At 44.4% G+C, this 22136-nt stretch overlaps 1 protein-coding gene across 1 annotated transcript in view; it reads right to left on the reverse strand.

Annotated features, from left to right (window-relative positions):
- The window catches only part of ALOX5AP (arachidonate 5-lipoxygenase activating protein), a 33365-nt gene extending 13317 nt beyond the window's left edge, over positions 1-20048 (reverse strand). Inside the window, exons 1-2 of the mRNA XM_007522402.3 lie at positions 19897-20048; positions 10206-10305 (exon numbers count right to left, since the gene is read on the reverse strand). Coding sequence (XP_007522464.1) covers positions 10206-10305; positions 19897-19966 — 170 coding nt within the window. The 5' untranslated portion in view covers positions 19967-20048. The remainder of the gene's footprint in view (positions 1-10205; positions 10306-19896) is intronic.
- Between the last annotated feature and the right edge of the window lie 2088 nt (positions 20049-22136).

Raw genomic sequence — 22136 nt, forward strand, 5'->3', positions numbered from 1 at the left:
CTCTCTTTCTCTCTCTCTCTCTCTCTCTGCCTCCAGGGTTATCGCTAGGGCACGGTGCCTGCACTACAAAACCACTGCTCCTGTGGCCTTTTTTTTTTTTTTTGGATAGGACAGGGAGAAATTGAGAGGGGGAGGGAAGATATACAGAGAGAGAGAAAGACAGAAACCTGCAGACCTGCTTCACCATTTGTGGAGTGACTTCCCTCCCCCACCCCCTGCAGGTGGGGAGCCAGGGGCTTGAACCAGGGTCCTTGTGTGGGTCCTTTGGCTTTGTACTATGTGAGCTTAACCCAGTATGCCACTGCCCAGCCCCCCTCTCTCCCTCTCTATCACCTTCTCCTCTCTCAATTTTTCTCTGTCCTATCAAATAAAACAAAGGGGAAAAACAGAAAAAAAGAAATGACCACCAGGAATGTTGGATTCATTGTCTAGGCACTGATTCCCAGCAATCATATGCTAATAATAATAAATTTAATACAGAATCCTTGTTTAACATCTCACAAATATCCAGTCCCGCACCTATCCCCCTCATATCTTCCCCAGCCACAATGACTATAGCACTGCCTATTCACATCTCTGACAGAGTGTCCATTTCACACTGTTAACCATAAATCAAATTTCCAAATGCATAAATTGGTTCCAAGCTATAATACATAGAGCTACTTAGCAATTTTACTTTGTGGACACTACTAAATAGTACTTCCGAACTTTACATCCATTTGAAGTCCCTTTCCATTGATTCTGGGCTAATGTAAAAGATATGATGTACCTAAGTCTTAAAGTTCTATTTATTGCAGAGTGAAGGAAGCCTGATGTGTTGGATAATAAATAAATATATAAACAAATAAATGGAGAGGATGGCCACTAGCACCAGTGGATTTGTCATGCAGCAATAATCCTGGTAGATAAAATTAAACAAACAAAAACTTTAAAATGTTATTTATTTATTTTGTATAGAGACAGAGAAATTGAGAGGGAAGGAGAAGATAGAGAAGGGAGAGGGACACATCTGAAGTACTGTTTCACCACTTGTGAAGCTTTTCCCCTGTGGGTAGGGAGCAGGGGCTTGAACCCAGGTCCTTGTACACTGTAATGTGCGTGTGTTCTACCAGATATACCAATGCCCAGCCACTCCCCCCAAAAAAAAGAAACATAATCTTTAAAAATTCAAAACAAAGAAGAAGGAAGTGGAGGAGGAAGACAAGGGGAAGGGGAAGAAGGAAGAGGAGAAAGAAAAAGAGGAGGAGGAAGAGGAGAATAAAGAGGAAGAGGAAGAGAAGGAGGAGGAGACGCAGTAGTGGTGGAGGCAAGCTTAAAAAAGCCAGGGTTGAAAGGCTGGTGCTCGCAGTGCCAGGGCTCAGTACTCACTCCCATGGAGACTCTGTGCCAGGCACCAGAGCTGCAGTTCCACGCCCTACATGTTCTCGAACTTCTTCCCATCACACCCGTATGCCTTCTATCATAGTCCTATAAGTTTCCTGTAACTGCTGGAACAAGTAGCTATAAATCTACTGGCTTAAAACAACATAGATGTGTTATCTGGAGGTCAGAATTCTGAAATGAGCCAAAATCAAGGTGCTAGCAGGGCTGGGCTTCTTCTCTAGGATTCTGGGGAAGAATGTTTCCTGGCTTCTGTGTCCCTTGCTTGTGGTCGTTCCCTTTATAACCTCAAAGGCAGTGGTGAGTGATCAAGTCTGCCTTGCTACTGAGTCACACTCGTACCCCTAACTTTTCTGCCTTCATCTTCCACTTTTAAGACACTTTTGAGTCCCACCCAGGTAGTCTGGGGTGATCATTAAGGTCAACTGGTTAGTAACCTTAATCCCCCCTGTTATGCATTGTAGCCAAGGCACAGACTTCCAGTATTAGATAGAAACATCTTTGGTGGGCAGGAGAGATGCATAATTGTGACTGCCAGCATTACTCACATATTTCAGATGAGAAATGGAGCCTTGAAAAAGTTGAGTAACTTGCCCAGAGTCACCCAGCCATGAAGAAACAAAACCAAGATTCATAGGCTGTTTGGTCTAACTTCAAAGCCGAGCCTACTCCCTCTTCAACTGCACTAAATTAAATACTGACTGTCAGCCTCAAGTAGGGTATCTGTACACACACTGATGGAAAAATGCCACCATAGGATGTAGAGATATGAAGGTGGGAGGAGATAGCTCAGCCTATTAGAGGACATCACTCCATGCTAGAGACCCCAAAAGCTGCAAGTTTATCTCATAATAATAAATAAATAAGTAGATAAATAAAGAATCCAGCAGAAACCTACTGGAAATCATTAGATAATATAGCAAGGTATCAGGCTACAAAATCAATATACAAAAATCAGTGGCAAAAAAAAATTTTTTTTAAATCAGTGGCATTTCTTTATGCAAACGCTAACTCCGAAGAAGAGGACATCCAAAAAATCACTCCCATTCACAGTCACAACGACATCAACAAATATCTAGGAGTAAACCTGACCAAAGAAGTGAAAGACTTATATACTGAAAACTAGGAGTCACTATCCAAAGAAATAGAAAATGATACCAAGAAATGGAAATGCTCATGGATTGGAAGAATTAATGTCATCAAAATGAATATTCTTCCTAGAGCCATATACAAATCTAATTTGATACCCATCAATGTTCCACCAAGCTTCTTTAAGAGAATAGAACAAAAATTACAATCATTTATCTGGAACAAGAAAACACCTAGAATTGCCAATGCAATCTTGAGGAAAAGAAACAGAAATGGAGGCATCGCACTCCCAGATCTCAAACTATATTATAAGGCCATCCTCATCAAAACATCCTGGTACTGGAACAAAAATAGACATACAGACCAGTGGAGCTGAATTGAAAGCCCAGAACTAAACCCCCACACCTATGGACATCTAATTTTTGATAAAGGGGGTCCAAAATATTAAATGGAAGTAGGAGACTCCCTTCAATAAATGGTGCTGGGGAAACTGGGTTGAAACATGCAGAAGAATGAAATTGAGCCATTTTATCTCACCAGAAACAAAGGTCAACTCCAAATGGATCAAAGACCTGGACGTTACACCAGAAACTATCAAATACTTAGAGAAAAACACTGGTGGAACACTTTCCCACCTAAACCTCAAGGACATCTTTGATGATGCAAATCCAATTGCAAGGAAGACAAAAAAAAAAAATCAATGGAACTACATCAAATTGAAGAGCTTCTGCACAGCAAAAGAAACCATCACTCAAACAAAAAGACACCTCACAGAATGGGAGATCTTTATGTCTTTCACTTCTTTGGTCAGGTTTATTCTTAGATATTTTATTGATTTTGCTGCAATAGTGAATGGGAGTGATTTCTGGATATCTTCCTCTTCTGAAGTAGTATTTGTATAAAGGAATGCCACTGATTTTTGTACATTGATTTTGTACCCTGACACCTTGCTATATTGCCTAATGATTTCCAGAAACTTTCTGATGGGTTCTTTAGGTTTTTCTGTGTATACTACCATATCATTTGCAAATAATGAGAGTTTGACTTCTTCCCTTCCAATCTGCATTCCTTCGATTCCTTTCTCTTGCCTGACTGCTATGGCAAGAACTCCAACACTATGTTGAAGAGTAATGGTGATAACAGACAGCCATGTCTAGTCACTGATCTGAGGGGGAATGCTTTCAGTGGGTTCAAATTACATAGATAATAACAAACATGTCACTTTTAATTTTCAATTGGCCTTTAGTTGAAATTCTTGGATTTATTTATCTGGCTCCTCTTTTTAATTTTTTTATCATCTTTGTTTCTTTATTGGCTAGAGACAACCAGAAACCGAGAGGGGAGCCAGTGATAGAGAGGAAGAGAGACACAGAGACACCTGCAACACTGCTTTACCACTTGCAAAGCTTTTCCCCTACAAGTGGGGATCGGGGATTCAAACCTGGTTCCTGTACATTGTAACACATGTGCTCAACCAGGTGCACCACCACCCAACCCCTAAGATACAGGCATAGGGAGCAGAATCCTGCTGACCTTGCTAGGTGCTCTGAATATGCTAGAAAATGCACATTTTTAGGGGTGAGTTGGTGGCGCACCTGGTTGAGTGCACATGTTACAATGCACAAGGACCTAGGTTAGAGCCCCTGGTCCCCACCTGCAGGGGGAAAGCTTTGCAACTGGTGAATCAGTGTTACAGGTGTCTCTCTCCCTCTATATCTCCCCCTTCCCTCTTGATTTCTGGCTGTCTCTATCTAATAAATAAATAAATAAAATAAAATAAATTTAAGGAGAGAAAATGCAAGTTTTTCCCCAATGTAGTGGACACAGTAAGAACTCCACAGGACAGGAGTCCCTTACACATGCACCATTTGGCAGGAAGCACTGAATGTATAGAGAGGACCCTACATGGTAACTACAGCAAATGCACAAAAGCGCCATGCTAATTTTTATTCATTTTTTATTTCATTAATATATCACTTATTAATACAGACAGAGATAAATCAAGAGGGAATGGGGAGAAAGAAAGGCAGAGATACACTTGCAGCCCTGCTTTACCTCCCATGAAGCTTCCCACCTGCAAGTGGGGGCTGGGGCCTTGCTGATCTGTACATTCAACTAGGGGCACCACCATTTGTCCCCTTTCTATACATTCTTACAGGCATAAAACCTCAGCATCAGGAAAGAGTGAACAAGACTCACTTCCCAGTTCAAGAAAACCATAGGGAAAGATTCTTCTCCTTTTTGTTGAATAACACGCTATGCCTGGAGGGAGATAATATCTGATAATTCAACAGTTTGAAAGTCCATTAAGGCCAAAGATGTCCCCTGCTTCCTCCTCAGTCTCATGCTTCTGTTTCTGTTTGTTTGTGCCAATATAGTTATTTTCGTCTGGGCACTGTGAAATTTTGTAAACTCCTCAAATTGTCGGAGGGATTTATCTGCTCACTAGAGAGACCTGTCTAGTGATCTGACATTAGCACAGTCATTCAATCATTCTTACTGAGAATCCCAGCTCACATGGTGCGTAATAAACCTGCTCCGCCTGAAGTTGAGTAGAACTCTCTCAACTGCAAGGCAGGGGCTTGCATCTGGATTTCTGGAATATGCACAGAAATCCGTCCATTTGTTGTTAAAATTTCGGAGGCTCTTGCATGGTGGCGTAGGCCTCCTGTGGGCTGTGGGGCTGCGGGGCTGCGGGCGCGGTGCGCCGGGTTGTCTGGGCGCAGCCGGCTGGCTGGCTGGCTGTTTAACCAGGTGGAAACAGCAGCTCCGCGCCTCGCCTCCCGCCCGCTGGCTCTTCCCGCTGGCTGTTCTGAGTTCGCCCGAGCGAGTGGAAACCACAGAGTGGTCCAGAGATAAATGTTCCAGAAACAGCAAAACAGTCTCGTGAAGAAAGAGCAGAGGCCTTTGGAGATCTCTTCACAAGCAGAAGAGAAGGCCATAGTGCATAGGTAGCCAAATTGTCTTTACTTATCTGAGAGATGCGCAGGTCAGGTCCACGTGGGCGCCATTTGTTGTTAAAATTTTCGGAAGGCTCCATAGAGCCTTGCATCTGGATTTCTGGAATATGCACAGAAGTCCGTCACTCTGACTCAAGCCAGTGCTTGCTCCCATCAGGACCTCTAACATGACGTCCATCCTAAGCTCCCTGCACACTTCCCCTTCTTTGACAAACAGTGACAGTTGGTCTGACTTCAAGTAGCTTTTATCAGTGACATGGTTGTCCAGTGGATGTCCATGACACCTTGAAAGTCTCAGAGTTTGGTTCTAATGCCAGGCCTGCCACTTTTATTTTTTAATTTCCTTATTGGGGGATTAATGGTTTACAGTCGACAGTAGGATACAATAGTTCGTACAGGCATAACATTTCCCAGTTTTCCACATAACAATTCAACCCCCTGCAGGTCCTCCTCTGCCTTCATGTTCCTGGACCTGGACCCTCCTTCCTGCCACCCCAGAGTCTTTTACTTTGGTGCAATACACCGACTGCAGTCTAAGTTCTGCTTAGTGTTTTCCCTTCTGATCTTGTTTTTCAGCTTCTGCCTGTGAGTGAGATCATCCCATATTCATCCTTCTGTTTCTGACTTATCTCACTAAACATGATTTCTTCAAGGTTCATCCAAGATGGGGTAAAGAAAGTGAAATCACCATTTTAATAGCTGAGTAGTATTCCATTGTGTATACAGACCACAACTTACTCAGCCACTCACAGGTCTGCCACGTCTTACTGACTTTGTGAGTGCATTTCCAGCCTCACCCAAGTCTCACCAAGTCTATTTGTTTGTTTTGTTTCATTTTTAATATTTTTATTTATTTATTATTGGGTGGAGACAGAGAGAAACTGAGAGGGGAGAAGGAGATAGAGAGAAAGAGACCTGCAGCCCTCCTTCACTGCTCCTGAAGCTTTCCCCCTGCAGGTGGGGACCAGGGGCTCAAACCGGGGTCCCTATGCACTGTAATGTGAGCACTTAAGCAGGTGCACCACCACCTGTCCCCAAAGAATTGACTTTCTTTTGTCTTTTAAGAATTTTTTTTTTCTTGACATGCTGGCTGTGTGTGTGTGTGTGTGTGTGTGTGTGTGTGTGTGTGTTTTCTTCTTCATCATCTATAAGAGGTAAATGAATACATTGGCAATTATCTACCTAGATTGGTGTGAGAACAAAATGAGACAGAGCAGTGCCTGGCTCATGGTAAGCATTCAATAAATGAATGCTCTTACTATTCAATGTCTTCCTTCTTAGAAACCCCACTAGGGGGAGTCGGGCTGTAGCGCAGCGGGTTAGGCACAAGTGGCGCAAAGCACAAGGACCGGCATAAGGATCCCGGTTCGAACCCCGGCTCCCCACCTGCAGGGGAGTCGCTTCACAAGCGGTGAAGCAGGTCTGCAGGTGTCTATATTTCTCTCCTCCTCTCTGTCTTCCCCTCCTCTCTCCATTTCTCTCTGTCCTATCCAACAACGACAACAACAATAATAACTACAACAATAAAACAAGGGCAGCAAAAGGGAATAAATAAATAAAATAATAAATAAATAAATAAAAAGAAATCCCACTAGAAATGTCTTCTCGACTGACAAATTATTATTATTCCAAATTTTCTTTTGTGGAAGATCTGTGCAATTTCTTTCTGCAAGACTTACCTGACAAACTCATTTTAACTCTCGTTTCTTGGGGTCTAACTGTGAGCTGCTAAGTTGCTCATGTGACAAATCACTGTGCTGCGTTAAATTTGACGCACTGTGCAGTGAATGTTTTTGTAGAGAAAAGGACACATTGCCATTTTTCCTTTCCCTTTTCTCCATCTTTAGAATGAGATATAACAACACTTAGTGTCGAATATGTGTTAGTTTGGATTAATTTAAAATAAACACCACTAACAGTAGGAATAATATCAATGTGCATCAATTACCACAATGTAGATTTACCACCTCCAAATAATTTGACGCATCCACACACTTAAACGTGAGCCTGAGAAGTGCAGGGGAGAAGGAACATTAGGACAGCATGTCCGTGACGCATTTTTGTAAAACTCTGAACTCTTGATAAGCCGAGGGGAGTGGGGCAGGATGATGTCTTTAGTTAAAGAAGATGTCCTTCCCTCTTGTGGGCAACCAAGAATCATAACGTCTCTTGGTGCATGACAGGTGCTCCAAAGTCTTGCTGTGTACAGCACATTCTTCTCTGCAACACCAGTCAATAATCTAGGAACTTGCAAAGTACGACACATTTGAGAAAAATTATACATCTCCAGAAACCTCTTTCATCTCCTATTCACTCATGGGGGGGGAGAATCTTAAGACAGTTGTGATGTTTTTCTAAATACAAGTGTTGACTGCTCTGTAGTCCTTCTTGTCAACTTGGAACCAGACTTTGAACTATGTTTCACACACATGAACAGAGACCTAAATTAAAGATTTCCTTTCTCTTTCAAAGGAGATAGTGGGTTGGACCATTCACCAAGAACAACTTTGAACTTCAGGGCCACATCTGGCTGGCATATCTGTTTATCCACTGCTCCAAAATCTTTTTTTTTTATTGTTTTTCCTTTAGTTTCCCTTGTTTGTTTTTTATTGTTTATTTTTGTTGTTGTAGTTATTATTATTGTTATTGATGTCACCATTGTTAGATAGGACATAGAGAAATGGTGAGAGGAGGGGAAGACAGAGAGGGGGAGAAATAGAGAGACACCTGCAGACCTGCTTCACCGCCTGTGAAGCGACCTTCCTGCAGGTGGGGAGCCAGGGGCTTGAACCGGGATTCTTACACCGGTCCTTGTGCTTCACGCCATGTACGCTTATCTCCCCCTGCTCCAAAATCTTGAACTATTTGTATCAGTTAATAACAAGAATATATATATACATATACATACATACACATACACATACACATATAGACGCACACACACCAGGCTTTTCAACTCAGCAGCATGATTGATCTTTCCTGCTATTTTTCCTTTACACTTACGGTCTCTGGGCATTCATAATCTCACACCCTGCCAGTCAGAAGTTTTGAAAATGTAGCCCTGTGACAGATGAAATTACATCTAAATCATACACACATACTACTCTCAATCTGTATATTGTAATGAGTAAAGCTTGCGGCCTGGGAGGTGGTGCTGTGAATAAAGCGTTGGATTCTCAGACGCATGGTCCCCCATTCAGTCGCTGGTTACTGCATGTGCCAGAATGACGCTCTAGTTCTCTCTTTATCACTATCCCTTTATAATAAATAAGATTTTTTAAAATAGTGAAGTTTAATTTCTTATTTTTAGATAGCAAGATGAAAGCCTCACATCTGATCTTAAGCCCCATTGTAGTGCTTTTGGAGAAGCTCTTAATGAGGTGATTTTTGCTGGACTGACACATAACTCCCTCCCCCTCTGGAAGTTTCCCTACAGAGGTAAGCAGACCAGGAGCCCCTGGTTCTTACAGCACTGCTCTTTCAGGCCTTTCTACACTGGTGTCCATTTGCAAACACACACACACACACACACTGTTAGTTGGGTCAAGGAGGAAGTGGTCTTTGTTATAGAACCACAGCTGTTTCTGGGCAACTCCTATCTCACAGACAATTCTCTCCACTCTGTTTCTACCACCCCTCAAAGAAAGGTAGACAGGAAGGGGGAACTGGACTACAGTGCCCACCATCCATGGAAACTCCCCACCAGCACTGACCACCCCCCACCCTCCTCTTGTTCCTTCTCCACTCAAGAACACCCTGCCACTGCAGAGCTTCCAAACCACCCTTCAAATGCCTGAGTGAAGCCACCACCAGGCAGCACTTCTGCAATTTGGAGGCTGGAAGCAGGGGCCAGGTGTGGGCATGGCAGCTTCTGAGAAACAGAGCTGGTTCGCTCTACTTCCTGGGGGAAATGACAGAAGCCAGCAGGACCCAGAGCCTGCTGACCCTCCTGCATCAATCCTCACCCCTGCCTCTGTTCACACAGTTCTTGCCATTCTAAAAACAGACTGAGGGCCTCAAACCACCTCTGGGTGGAGACAGGTGCATCAAGCCTTTGGGGGCTCATAGCCAGAGGCTCCCCTGTGACAGGCTCCAGTCACCAACTCAGAGAAGCAGGCAGGCAAGTCTGTCACTGACTGGAGGTTCTGTTTAAATCCATTCTGTGTAGAAGGAAAAACAAGTGTCTGAATAATGTCTGTGTGGATTTGCATCCCAAACAGTGCTCACTGCTTTCACAGAGCTGCTCAGGTGTTTGTTCTCAAACAGCTTTTTCACTGAAAAGGAAAGAACAGAGCAGGTAGTTATATAATTTACCCATCCTTTCTGCCCTTGACAGTCAAGGATATATGGCTTATGAAATATCCTGGGCTCAGCTTTGGATTTCTACAAACGATGCCAGGTGCAGTGGGACATGAAGGGAGTTGCTAGTCTGCCCTGCCTGTTGCTTCTGAAGCCACAGATGAGCCGTGGCTGCTTTTCATGGTAGCGGCCCCATAAGAAACTTCTGTGACTATAAGCCAGCTTAGAACTCTCTAGATAAAGGGAGAGGTGGGTCTGTGGACATCATACCTTTCTCAACACCCCCGGACATTCTCACTTCCTTTCCTTTCACACTAGCATAAGCTAAGTTGATACTGAGCCCATGTGAAGTTTAGCCTGAAGGTTGGTCCAGGCAGAGAAGTAGCCTTGAAGGCGACCTTCAATCCCAAGGGCAGATCCCCCAGGTCCACATCCCTAGCCAGGCCAACAGCAGCCTCAGGGTTTGGACTCACTCACTTGGCAGTGTAGACTCTCTCAAAGGCCAGTGTGCCAGTTCTCTGGAAGCTCCGCCCATTCTGGATCTTGCTCTCATGCTCCACTTTATGGGCAAAGAAGCCTGTGGAAGACAAAGTTGGGATTTGGTTCACTTGGGGCATACCATGAGCTTGCCTCCCCATTACTCTACTAGAATGCTAAGTGTTTCCTTATCTTGCCTCCAAACAGTTCTGTCATTGAGCAAAGCAGCTGCTCTCAGATGCCTGGTGCTGGTGATGCGATCATGAGCAAGACAGACACACACACACACACACACACACACACACCCTTCCAAGGATCTCAGAGCCAAAGAAAACAAACAAGCAAAGCAGAAAGTGGGCTACAGAACCACTTCTGCTAAGACAAGACTGAGTATTCTAGAGGGTCAGCAGAGATACCATGACTCAGGGTTGGGGTCACAAAGGCATTCCTGGAGGATATGACACTGAGGATACAAACTGAAGTAGAACTAGCTAAGCAGAGGGAGGGAGCAGAGGTCACTCTACTGGAGTGGAAAGGAAGCTGCAACGGTGCAGGGGCAAGGGAGGGCTGTGGTTCAGGAAGTCCAGCTGATCAGACTGGGGATGAGGAGCTGGGGATAAGAATACAAGGAAACTGCAAAGCAGGCCAGAGAGGGAGATGGTGAATTGTTTTTTCAACAGTACTTATCTACTCACTTAGTTTGCATCTGAGAACAAAGGTACAGGCACAGAGCCTTGGCCTGAGGAGCTTGGGTGCTGGCTTGGATAGAAGAGGACATATACACTCAACAAAACAAACAATTAAGAGGTGCGCCTTGTGCTGATCTGTGGACGAGACAAAAAGCTGAGCATTGCAGGAATAGACAGGGAGAAGACAAGTAAGCCAGGGCTGGAAGAGGACTGTGAAAAGCACCCAGGAAGACGGTGACCTTGATAAGAGCCATGTGACGCAATTCAGAAATTATTTCCAGCAACAGGGAGTCATCAACAGACATAAGCTAACAGATAGTGGTATAATAAGGGAGGCATCTTCAGTGTAGTGAGTGTTCAGAGGGGTGGGGTTGGGGGCACAAGAGGTAACTGAGGATGGGGAGTGTAATAGCCACCTGCTGAGGAGACAGAATCCAGAGGATTTGTCAAGGAACTGACTGGCAGGATGGGGTAGCGAATCTCTCTCTCTCTCTCTCTCTCTCTCTCCTTGTTCCCCTACTTATATTTTTTATACCCTAGTTCCTCTTTCAAGAGGGAAAAGTGTGATGTTCACTTCATCAGTTTCATATTAGCCTTCTCAAAAGACATGAAGACAATGCCTTATGATATGTATGAGTAAAAGTCTCTCAGATGAATATGGGATGACATCACTCACAGACAGAAGCTGAGAAATAAGAACAGAAAGGGGAAACAATGTAAAACTTGGACTGGGGGGAGTCAGGTGGTGGCACAGCAGGTTAAGCGCATGTGGCTTGAAGCACAAGGACCAACTTAAGGATCCCAGTCAAGCCCCCAGCTCCCCACCTACAGGGGAATCGCTTCACAGGCGGTAAAGCAGGTCTGCATGTCTCTCTCTCTCTCTTTCTCTCTCCCTCTCTCTCTCCCCCTCTGTCTTCCCCTCCTCTCTCCATTTTTCTCTGTCCTATCCAACAACAATGACATCATCAACAACAATAATAACCACAACAATAATAAAACAACAAGGGCAACAAAAGGAACAATAAATAATTTAAAAAAAAAAAACTTAAAAAAAGTCAAAACAAAAAAACTTGGACTGGGTTTAGTGTATTGCACCAAAATAAAGGACTCTGGGAGTCGGGCTGTAGCGCAGCGGGTTAAGCGCAGGTGGCGCAAAGCACAAGGACCGGCATAAGGATCCCGGTTCGAACCCCGGCTCCCCACCTGCAGGGGCGTCGCTTCACAGGTGGTGAAGCAGGTCTGCAGGTGTCTGTCTTTCTCTCCTCCTCTCTGTCTTCCCCTCCTCTCTCCATTTCTCTCTGTCCTATCCAACAACGACAACAATAATAACTACAACAATAAAACAACAAGGGCAACAAAAGGGAATAAATAAATAAATAAAATAAATATTCAAAATAAAGGACTCTGAGGAAGGGGGATTTCAGGTTTATGGTACAGGGGTGGTGGTGGGGACACAGACCTTTGGTGGAAGAAACAATGTGAAACTGCACTCCTATTAACCTGTAATCTTATAAATAACTATGAATTCAGTATGTCAGGGAAAAATAGTTTGAATGTTTCAAGTCCTATAACTGCCTACATTTTAGTCTGAGTATATATTTCTTTGGTCTAAGCATTTAATGTACCAAATTTGTAAACTGAATTCTAACTTTGGACTTAAATTGTTTAAGGAGTTTTAAAAAAAAAGTCTCTGGGAGTCGGGCGGTAGCGCAGCGGGTTAAGCGCAGGTGGCGCAAAGCACAAGGACCAGCATATGGATCCCGGTTCGAGCCCCCAGCTCCCCACCTGCAGGGGAGTCGCTTCACAGGCGGTGAAGCAGGTCTGCAGGTGTCTGTCTTTCTCTCCCCCTCTCTGTCTTCCCCTCCTTTCTCCATTTCTCTCTGTCCTATCCAACAACGATGACATCAATAACAACAACAATATTTACAACAACTGTAAAAAGACAACAAGGGTAACAAAAAGGAAAATAAATTAATTACATTTTTAAAAATTTTTAAAAATTTTAAAAAGTCTCTCAAGGTTTCCTTCTGGGCAAAAGTGCATTTCCTCCGTAGGAACATGCCCACGTGGGGTCTGTCTGCTGGGTGAGCTTGGAGGAGTGGGAGAACTTATCAACCCCAGACTTTCTAGAAGGCACCTGATGTACATCCCCACATTCTTCACTGACAGCAGAGTTTCAAGTCACTTTGAACAACAAGAACACTTCCAGTGGAGGGGATGGAATACAGAACTCTGCTGGTGGGAATTGTGTGGAATGATATCGCTCTTATCCTATGGTCTGGTCAATCATTATTAAATCAATAATAAATAAATACATGTTTTTCCACTTTTTTGTCACAGGGAAACTCACCACAAGGATTATGTTTATGTCGTAGTAGCTCAGTGGTGCCATGTGTAAAATGCATTGAGTTTAGCCCCTGTCTTATATTTTCTGTCTACTAAGGAAGGAAGTTATGACTTAAGAAAAGAATGATCATATGTGGAAACTAAAGACCCAATAAATATGAACTCACAGTAAAAATAAAAACATAAGCAATTTTTTTTTAATTTTACAAAATTACATGTCAATCGGGGGTTGAATCCACACCATTCCCACCACCAGAGTTCTGAATCTTCAAGCTCCCCACTGCAATCCATCACAGTTCCCCTAAGGTTGCAGACATGAGCCACTCATTATCTCTACAATTGTCTGTCCACATTTATACATAGTTGCCCCTTCTCTTTTTTTCCTGATTCAATCCTCTCTTCCCCTCCAAGCCACTCAGGACAACATAACTACCTTCATATGTCCCTCTCCTTTCCCTTCTCTCTCTCTGAGTGCTGATGGAGCTGGACTTCAAAGCTCTCCTATCTTCATCTTATCATTTCTTCCCCACTGAGAGTATGCATCAAGGTTGTTTTAGGGGGTGCAGAAAGTAGGAATTCTGGCTTCTGTAATTGCTTCTCCACTGAGCATGGGCGTTGACAGGTCAATCCATATTGTCAATCCCAGCCTACAAACAAACTATTTCTAAGACTTGTGAGAACTATGGTGGTTATTTTTGTGAGGTGGGAGGGTAGTGATACAGAACTTAGGTGTTGGGTGGAATACTGTAATCTTACAATCTTATAGCCCACTGTTAATCACAAGTACATTTTTTAAAAATAGAGTGATGTCCTAGTTCTGTTCTTCTCCTTCTCCTTCTTGTATTAATAAATACATATTATTTAAAAAGTTTAGGGGGCTGGGTGGTAGAGCAGCGGGTTAAGCACACATGGTGCAAAGCACAAGAACCAGTGTAAGGATCCCGGTTCAAGCCCCCAGTTCCCCACTTGCAGAGGAGTCGCTTCACAAGTGGTGAAGCAGGTCTGCAGGTGTCTATCTTTCTCTCCTATCTGTCTTCCCTTCCTCTCTCAATTTCTCTCTGTCCTATACAACAACAACAACAGCTATAACAACAATAACAATAAAAACCACAACAAGGGCAACAAAATGGGGGAAAAATAGCCTCCAGGAGCAGTGTATTCATAGTGCTGGCACTGAACCCCAGTGATAACCCTGGAGGAAAAAAAATTCACATCTATCTACTCTCTTTCTCTCTCTTTCTCTCTCTCTCATCTGTAAATGAACCCAGAGCCCAACACACAGTGATAACACTGAGCCACTTCCCCAGTCCAACTTTTTCATTCTTTATTTGTAAAAAAGAGAGATCTCTCTCCATTCATGGAACTTCTTCATTACTGTCCACGATGTCCCCATGTGATACCAGAGTTTGAACCCAGGGACTCAACAAAGCAAGTGACCTACCTGTTGCCCCTCACTATATATAGAGAGAGAATATTATAGTATTCATAGAATACTATAGGAGGTTCTGAAGATTGTTTACCTCTTAACATGGGAACAGGAGGGGAAGTTTAAGGAATTCAGAGGTTATTTCTGCAACCAGCAACAAAACTTCACTGTTTCTCTCTGTCTGCCGTTCTTCTTCCTCTCCTTACTCAGATAACAAGCCGCTTCCTCTTTTCCAAGGCCTGTGACCTTGACCTTGTCCCTCTTCAGAACTTTGTTGCATCCATGTTTTCCCCATTTCCTGAGCCTCAGTCTCTTTTGCTTCCTTCTCTTAACCCTAGAAACATGTTCCTTACTTAAAACAAAACAAAAATCAAGATTGTGTCAGTCTAATATCCCACTAAGCTCTACCTCACCTCTCTTCTAAGTTAAACTTGAAAGAGTTGATCGACCTTTGTCACACCACTCACTGCCTGACACCGCAACTTCCTGTTATCCTTGACAATGTCACAGAAGCTATGCATGAGAAGACCATTAATGCACAGCTTGCCTACGTGCAAGCATTAGACCAAACCACAGAGAGAGAAATAGGGGTGGGGGTGGGAGGTGGGGGGAAAAATTGGCAAATAGTTCTGAAGATTTCCCACATGCCAGGCACAGAGGCCACTTGACCTCTGTTAGCTCTTGCAATATCTTCAGCTGTCACAGAGGAGGTGCTGATCATTCCCCTGCTCAGGTGAGGAGTCTTGGGGGGTCAGAGGAGTGAAATGACTTTCTTAAGGTCACATAAATCTATCTTGCAATTTTAGTTAACCATACACAATAACAGAGGACTATAAAGGCGAGGATAGATAGCAAAATGGTTATGCAAAGATACTCTCATGCCTGAGGCCCCAAAGTCCCTGGTTCAATCCCCCGGAGCACCATAAACCAGAGCTGAGCAGTGCTCTGGAAAGTAATAATAATAATAATACAATGGATATCGGGGAACAGTTTCCCTGAACAGGGAGCACTGATCCATATCATAGAAAAAATGCAGAGGGCTGGGAAGATAGCACAACTGTTATGCAAAAAGACTTCCATGCCTGAGGTACTAAATGTCCCAGGTTCAGTCCTCAGCACCACTGTTTACTGGAATTGAGCAGGGCTGTAGCAAAAAGAAGGAAGAGGAAGGGAGGAGGGGAGGGGGGAGGAGAGAGAAAGAAGAGGAGGAGAGAGGAGGGGCCAGGAAAGAAAGGAAGGAAGGAAGGAAGAGAAAAAAAGGAAAAGGAAAGAAAAAAAAGGAAGAGAAGGAAGAAAGCAGAAGGAAATAAAGGAAAAGACCAATATGGCAAGGGGTGGAAGTGTGTGTCCATGGCAAGGGGCTCTAGAAGGCAAGTCACATAAAAATGACATGTTGAAGAAGGGACATAGCAGGGGCTTTGTAAATACAGAAGTAGCAGGCACAGTTTCAGCTTTTCTAGGGATCAGAACCAGGACAAGCAGACAGAAACTATAGGACAGCAGTGTCAGCTCAATATGAGGGAAAAAAAAAATTCCCTGAATAGTGAGCGTTGGGATGAATGAATCCGACTCAATACGCGTAATGTAAGCATCTATCTGCCACAGGTTTAAATCCCCCGACTGGGACCTTCAACCAATGTTCTAACCTCGCCAAGCCCCATTTTGTCATCTGTGAAAGAGGAATAATAGCACAGTATTTCACAGGGTGCAACAATTACACAAGCTAATATTGTACACAGCATGAGCACTGTGCTTGACACAAAGCAAACTCTCAACACACCAAACAATGCACCTGACAACAGGAAGGAGAAGCTTGGTGGGGAGCTGGCAAAGCAGCTCACTTGGATAGTGCTCTGCTTTGCCATGTGTGCCACCCAGGTTCAATCCACCCCGCCCTCCTTCAATAAAGGAAGCTTCCATGCCCCCCTCTCTCCCCCTCCCTCCCTCCCTCTCTCTCTCTCTTTCCCTCTCTCTCCACCTCTGTCTATCTAAAAACCAAAGCAGCAGAAGAGGTTAAATAGAATTGTGAGCGCTCTATCATTGGGGCCTTTAGGTAGGAGCTAAAAGAAGATGGTGTGAGAATTTTTTCACCAGAAGAATTTTATGAGTCCATGATTCTATCTCTAAAGTCCATCAAACCCCACATTTGGTTAGCTAGGTCTTCTATTATGGGACCCCTGAGGTTCCCCAGGACTGTGTGTGTGTGTGTGTGTGTGTGTGTGTGTGTGTGTGTGTGTGTGTGTGTGTGTGTGTGTTTGAAGTAAGAGTGGTTGCTCTCAGCTCAACTTCCCTCTGCATAATTCTCAATTTTGGTGTCACTGTGTCTCTCTCGTGGGCTTCACATAAGAAGAAAGCTGAGGATTTTGCTAACTCCTGCACCTCCCCCCTGCAACCAAGAGGGTCAAGGCAACCACTCTCCCACCTGAGGGAACATAGTTTCTCCACCACCCACATTCAGGCTTCAAGCTTGAGGCTCAGCGCTCCTCCCCTTGCTCACCTACTCTCTCCTGCTAAAGGAGTCCCTGAAGTTTCCTGCAGAGATCTCTGTCTTCCAATCTGTGTGTCCTGGTTTTGCTTCTGACACCCTGATAGAAGTTGGAGACTCTCTGGATGCTACTCAAAGGCCATCAATCTGCCTATCTTTCCTGGGAAAGCAGACGTAGGCAGTTCTACACCAGTGTCCTTGGGATTTTAGACTTGCTGGCCCTTTTCAAATCTGTGTTCTGCTGGATCAAGCTGGAAGAGGATCATAAGTTCAGAGATCTTGATGACTCAAGGATGTTTGCCAGGCAGAGGAGGAAGTTGTACCAGGTGGGCTAGGCCCTAGACTGTTTGGGAGAAAGGGGGCTTGCACGAGTCCTGAGGAGGCAGAGGCACACATAGGGACTTGGACTTGATGGTTTGATATAAAGATAGTCTGGGGGCTGGAAAGATAGCATAATAGTTATGCAAATGATTTTCATGCCTGAGGCTCTGAGGTCCAAGGACCAATTCCCAGCACCACCATAAGCCGGAACTGAGCAGTGCTCTGTTCTCTCACTTGCTCTCACTCTCACTCTCTGTCTCTCTCATTAAAATTAAATTTAAAAAGACAAAGTCTGCAGTGTCTAGCAACAACATGTAAATACCTTTTCAAGCTAACAAGAAGGGTTTGGAATGGCATTTAGGGGAACAAGGAGGTGGGATGCAAAGAAAAGCACAGTTTTTGCATGTGTTTCCAAAGTCTCCAGAAGGCTACAAGGAGGAGGTTAATTAGAATTGCAAAGAGAGGCTGTGGGTCTGCATCCCGGCCTTTGTACCAGCCTGGACATTCACCTCTCAGACTACGAGAAGTCAGCATACTACTGGGGTCGGGCCTGTCCCTCACTGAAAGGAGACCAGGGTTTAATATAAAATAATGAGAGGGGCATCCTCAACACTTCTTCTGTGCCTTTGGGAGTGCCTCAGTTAGCCCCTTCCCCAGCACCCTTCCCTCCTCGTGGGAGGGGCAGCTCTAAGCAAGGTCACCCTGGCTACAGGTCGCTCCAGTGACTCACAGGGAGCTGGGGAGGGACAGAGGCAACGGTGGCAGCACCACTAACACGCACCAGTATGGAGACTGCAGCTCCACACAGTTCACCTTGGTGCACAGTCTGTCTCCCCAGGCAGCAAGACACTTTTCTCACAACAGAAAAACACTGCAGCTCTCCACATTCCTCGGCTCTGAACTCAGAGGGAGCAGCTTAGCCTGAACTTGAAACTTCCCCCTCTGAGTTCACCTCCATCTGCACAGGCAAGCGAGAGGCACTATATGGCTTCTGGCACTGGTCAGCCATCTTGATCAGTGGAAGCAGGGAGCCCAGAGCTCAACAAGACCACCCACCAAGCGGTTGCCTCCACAGAGCCGGAGGGTCACTGTCCACTTTGCCTTCCCCACCTGTCCACTGCCACCTTTACCTGGGCCACTGCCCAAAGACCAGCAGGTGTCCTGTAGGACACAGAGGCTGGATCAATGAACCCCCCACTGATGTGCAGGACTGGGAGAACCCAAGTGTGGTGCCTACATGAACAACAATGGTTTGAGCTCAACCATTTGAAACTTTCTGAGAAGCAACCCCATTGTGTGGATCTCGTAGGAATATATTTGAGTGGGAAAGCTACAAGATATTGTTCCAGATAGGAAACAGGCTGGGAGTTTGTAAAGTTGAGTTTCTTGTGTGAGGAGGCTATGGGGAAGCCTTATTCTGTGCCCAGAAAGACAATCACCACCCACTGTCCATACCCAAGTATGTGTGTACGTTGGGGTTGGCAGAGGCATCTGAATATCCCAAATTTGCTAGGTACCCAGATTTCCAGTGTGAGAGTATGTAAGTGCTCAGCAATTACCATTAAGTTATTATAGCCCCCCTTAATAATTACTCTCCCTTTTTCCTGTCTTAATAAAATGCAAAATAAAATGACATTGGTGATATCTATAACAATAATCTGAGGCTGTCTTAACTTAAGAGAAAGCTCTACATAGCCCTGCTTTCTTCAAGTCTAGGTACCTTTCTTGATTTTTGTTTGTGTGCTTTTTAAAAATCAGGGTTTATGAAAATGTAAACTCCAAATAGGAAGAAGGAAAAAAAAATTCCCTCTCTCTTTCGAGAAGTATACATGTATATGAAAAATGCTTCCAAAAGGATTCATTGGCAGTGAGAAAAGAACACTACAAAGAACACATTTCTTCAAGAGAAATCAAAACCAATACAGAGAGAAAATGCCGATAAACTGGTTACCCCCCACCTCACCATTCGTGTGTGTGTGTGTGTGTGTGTGTGTATGTGTGTGTGTGTGTGTGTTCCCCACAGATATCAAGTCGTCCAGGTGCACCCAGTGAAGCCTGAGTGAACAGAGATCTCAGTTCTCTTTGTAGGCTTCTTGCCTCCCAATGCCCTCCAGTCACATTTATAGTTAAAATGCTAGTTGCAGACAAGTCAGAATCCTGGTAAAACCCCCAGTTGCTACCCCAACTCTGAAAATGTGGTTTATCATTGCCACTAAAGTGAAAGGTCAGGAGAAGGAAAATTCCAAACTCCTGCAGAAATTCATGCCCCCAACTCTATGCATTCAAAAAAAAAAAAAGGAACAGCTTAAAATAATGCAAAAGGGTGTGTGCAAACACACACAGAGAAAGGAAAGGCAGTATAAGCCTGACTTGCAAATGAAATCTCCTTCTGCCCTGCTGCTTGGGCTGGGGGCTCCCCCTTACCATTCTGGACCACGCTGATGAGGGTGACGATGGCAAGCAGGACGATGTTGCCCATTGTGTCTTGGTCCATGTTTGCTTCAGGAGCCACAGAGAGAGCTGCTCAGACTCTGTGGCACCCGGCCTGCCCTGTGCAGAAAGGGGAAGTGAGGGCCTCCGCTCTCTTTCATCATTAGAATTTCTGAAGGTCCTAGAACAATTACACAGGGCCTGCTTCTTCCTTTTTTTTTCCCCTTTCCTTTTTTTTCAACAGCCACAAAAGTGCCCTGCTCAGTGTGCTGTGCCTGGCAAAGCAGAATCTAGAACAGAAAACTAGATGGAAAAGGCAAACAAGACATCATCATTATTGTTATTATTGTTATTTTTTGAAGAGTACGAAAAAGATCCTGGTCCCTAGTATATCCTTTTTAAAAAGATTATTTTCTTTTTTCTAATATTTATTTTGATTTGTTTATTATTGGATAGAGACAAACTTAGAGGGGAGGTGAGACAGAGAGGGAGAGAGAGGCAGAGAGACAGAGAGACACCTGGAGTTCTACTTCACTACTCATGAAGTCTCCCCCTGCAGGTGGGGAACAGGGGCTTGAACCCAGGTCCTTAAGCACTGTAACGTACGCAATTAACCAGGTGCACCACCACCTGGCTCCAGGGTCTCTATTATATTCTTCTTCTCTGGAATTCTTAGGAAGAAAATGAGCTATTAACACATGGCAGGAGTGCAAGCAGCTGCCACATAAGCCTGAATGGATGGATGGATGGATGGATGGATGGATGGATGGATGGATGGATGGATGAATGAATGAATCACATTGATGGGACACAGGTGAGGTATCCTTCGCTGCAAGAAAAAAAAGGGGGGAGGGGGAGGGCAACACAAAACGTGAATATAAAGGAAAAACTTTAGATAATGGGCAGAGATGGGGTTGTATATGCCCTCTACAGAAAACTTCCAGCCAAGAAGCAAATAGCATCAGAGATAGCACACCAGATTCTCATACCTGAAGTCCCAGGTGCAGTGCTCCTCTCCCTCTCCCTCTCCCTCTCCCTCTCTCTCTCTCTCTCTCTCTCTCTCTCTCTCTCTCAAATAGATTTTTTTGAAAATAAAAAAAAAGAAAGAAAGAAAGAAAGATTACTCGTAGGAAGGATCATTAAACAATACAACTAGTTTTTTTGAGGTGGGTAGTTATTGAGACCTGCCCTGAACGGTTCTCTGAACGGTTCTCTGGTAAAACAGGGAGTGGGGAGAGGGAGGTACAAGCAAGAGTCAGAAAGAGAGGAAAGACACCACAGCATCACTCTGAAATCCGTGGATGTCAGGGCTTAAGACCAGGGCCTTACACAAGGTGAGGTGTGAGCTTTATTAGGGGAGCTGTCTGGGGGGGAGGCTCAACATCACAAGAGTAGAGGGCACACCCATCTGAGCATACACATACCATGAAAAGGACCCAGGAGGAGTCCCAGCTCCCCACCTGGGGCAGGGGGGGGGGGGTGAGGTGGGTGGGATTGTAGGTGTGTGAGTGTCTTTCTTTCTCTCTTCCTCTCTATCTCCCTTTCTTCTCTCAGTTTCTCTCTATCCTATCTAGTAGAATAGAGAGAAAAAAAGAAATAAAGAAATATGGCTACCAGAAGCAGTAGATTCATAGTACTGGAACTGAGCCCCAGCAAAAACCCTGATGGCAAATAAATAAAATAATAATAACAACAATAGTAATAGAAAGGCAGTGTAAATGCAAGCCTACTGGGTGAGGTAGGTGGGCACCTCACACTCAATAGGACAGCTTTCTCTGGGTAAGTTACAGATTCCCACTTCACAATGTATTCCCACTTCACAAATACTAAGTCATTGCCTTGCACACTAGAAACAAATACAATGTTATATCTCAATTATACACCAATAAAAATAAAGAGGGTATATTTGCCCTCCACACCTAAGAAGAAAGAGGGCAGAGGACAGCTTCCAACTTGGCAGCAAATGAGCCAGAACTGAGAGGTGCTCTGGTCTCTCTTGCTCATACTTTCTCTCACGTAAATAAATGTAAGTCTGCATGGGCTAAAATGTTATGTTTCCTAGAAGCTTCTCCAGCCGATCTCCTTCCTGCATGAGTGTTACTGCTCATGGTGTGTAAATGAGTGTCACTGTCTACAGACTCACAGCAAATACACTCAGCCCAGGCTGCCTTTGGATATCTTGTAAACTCCACAGAACATAGGACCCCCCACCCCCAAAGGGGTAACCTCTCTTG

The sequence above is a fragment of the Erinaceus europaeus genome, chromosome 5 (genome assembly GCF_950295315.1).
Source record: "Erinaceus europaeus chromosome 5, mEriEur2.1, whole genome shotgun sequence".
NCBI lineage: Eukaryota > Metazoa > Chordata > Mammalia > Eulipotyphla > Erinaceidae > Erinaceus > Erinaceus europaeus.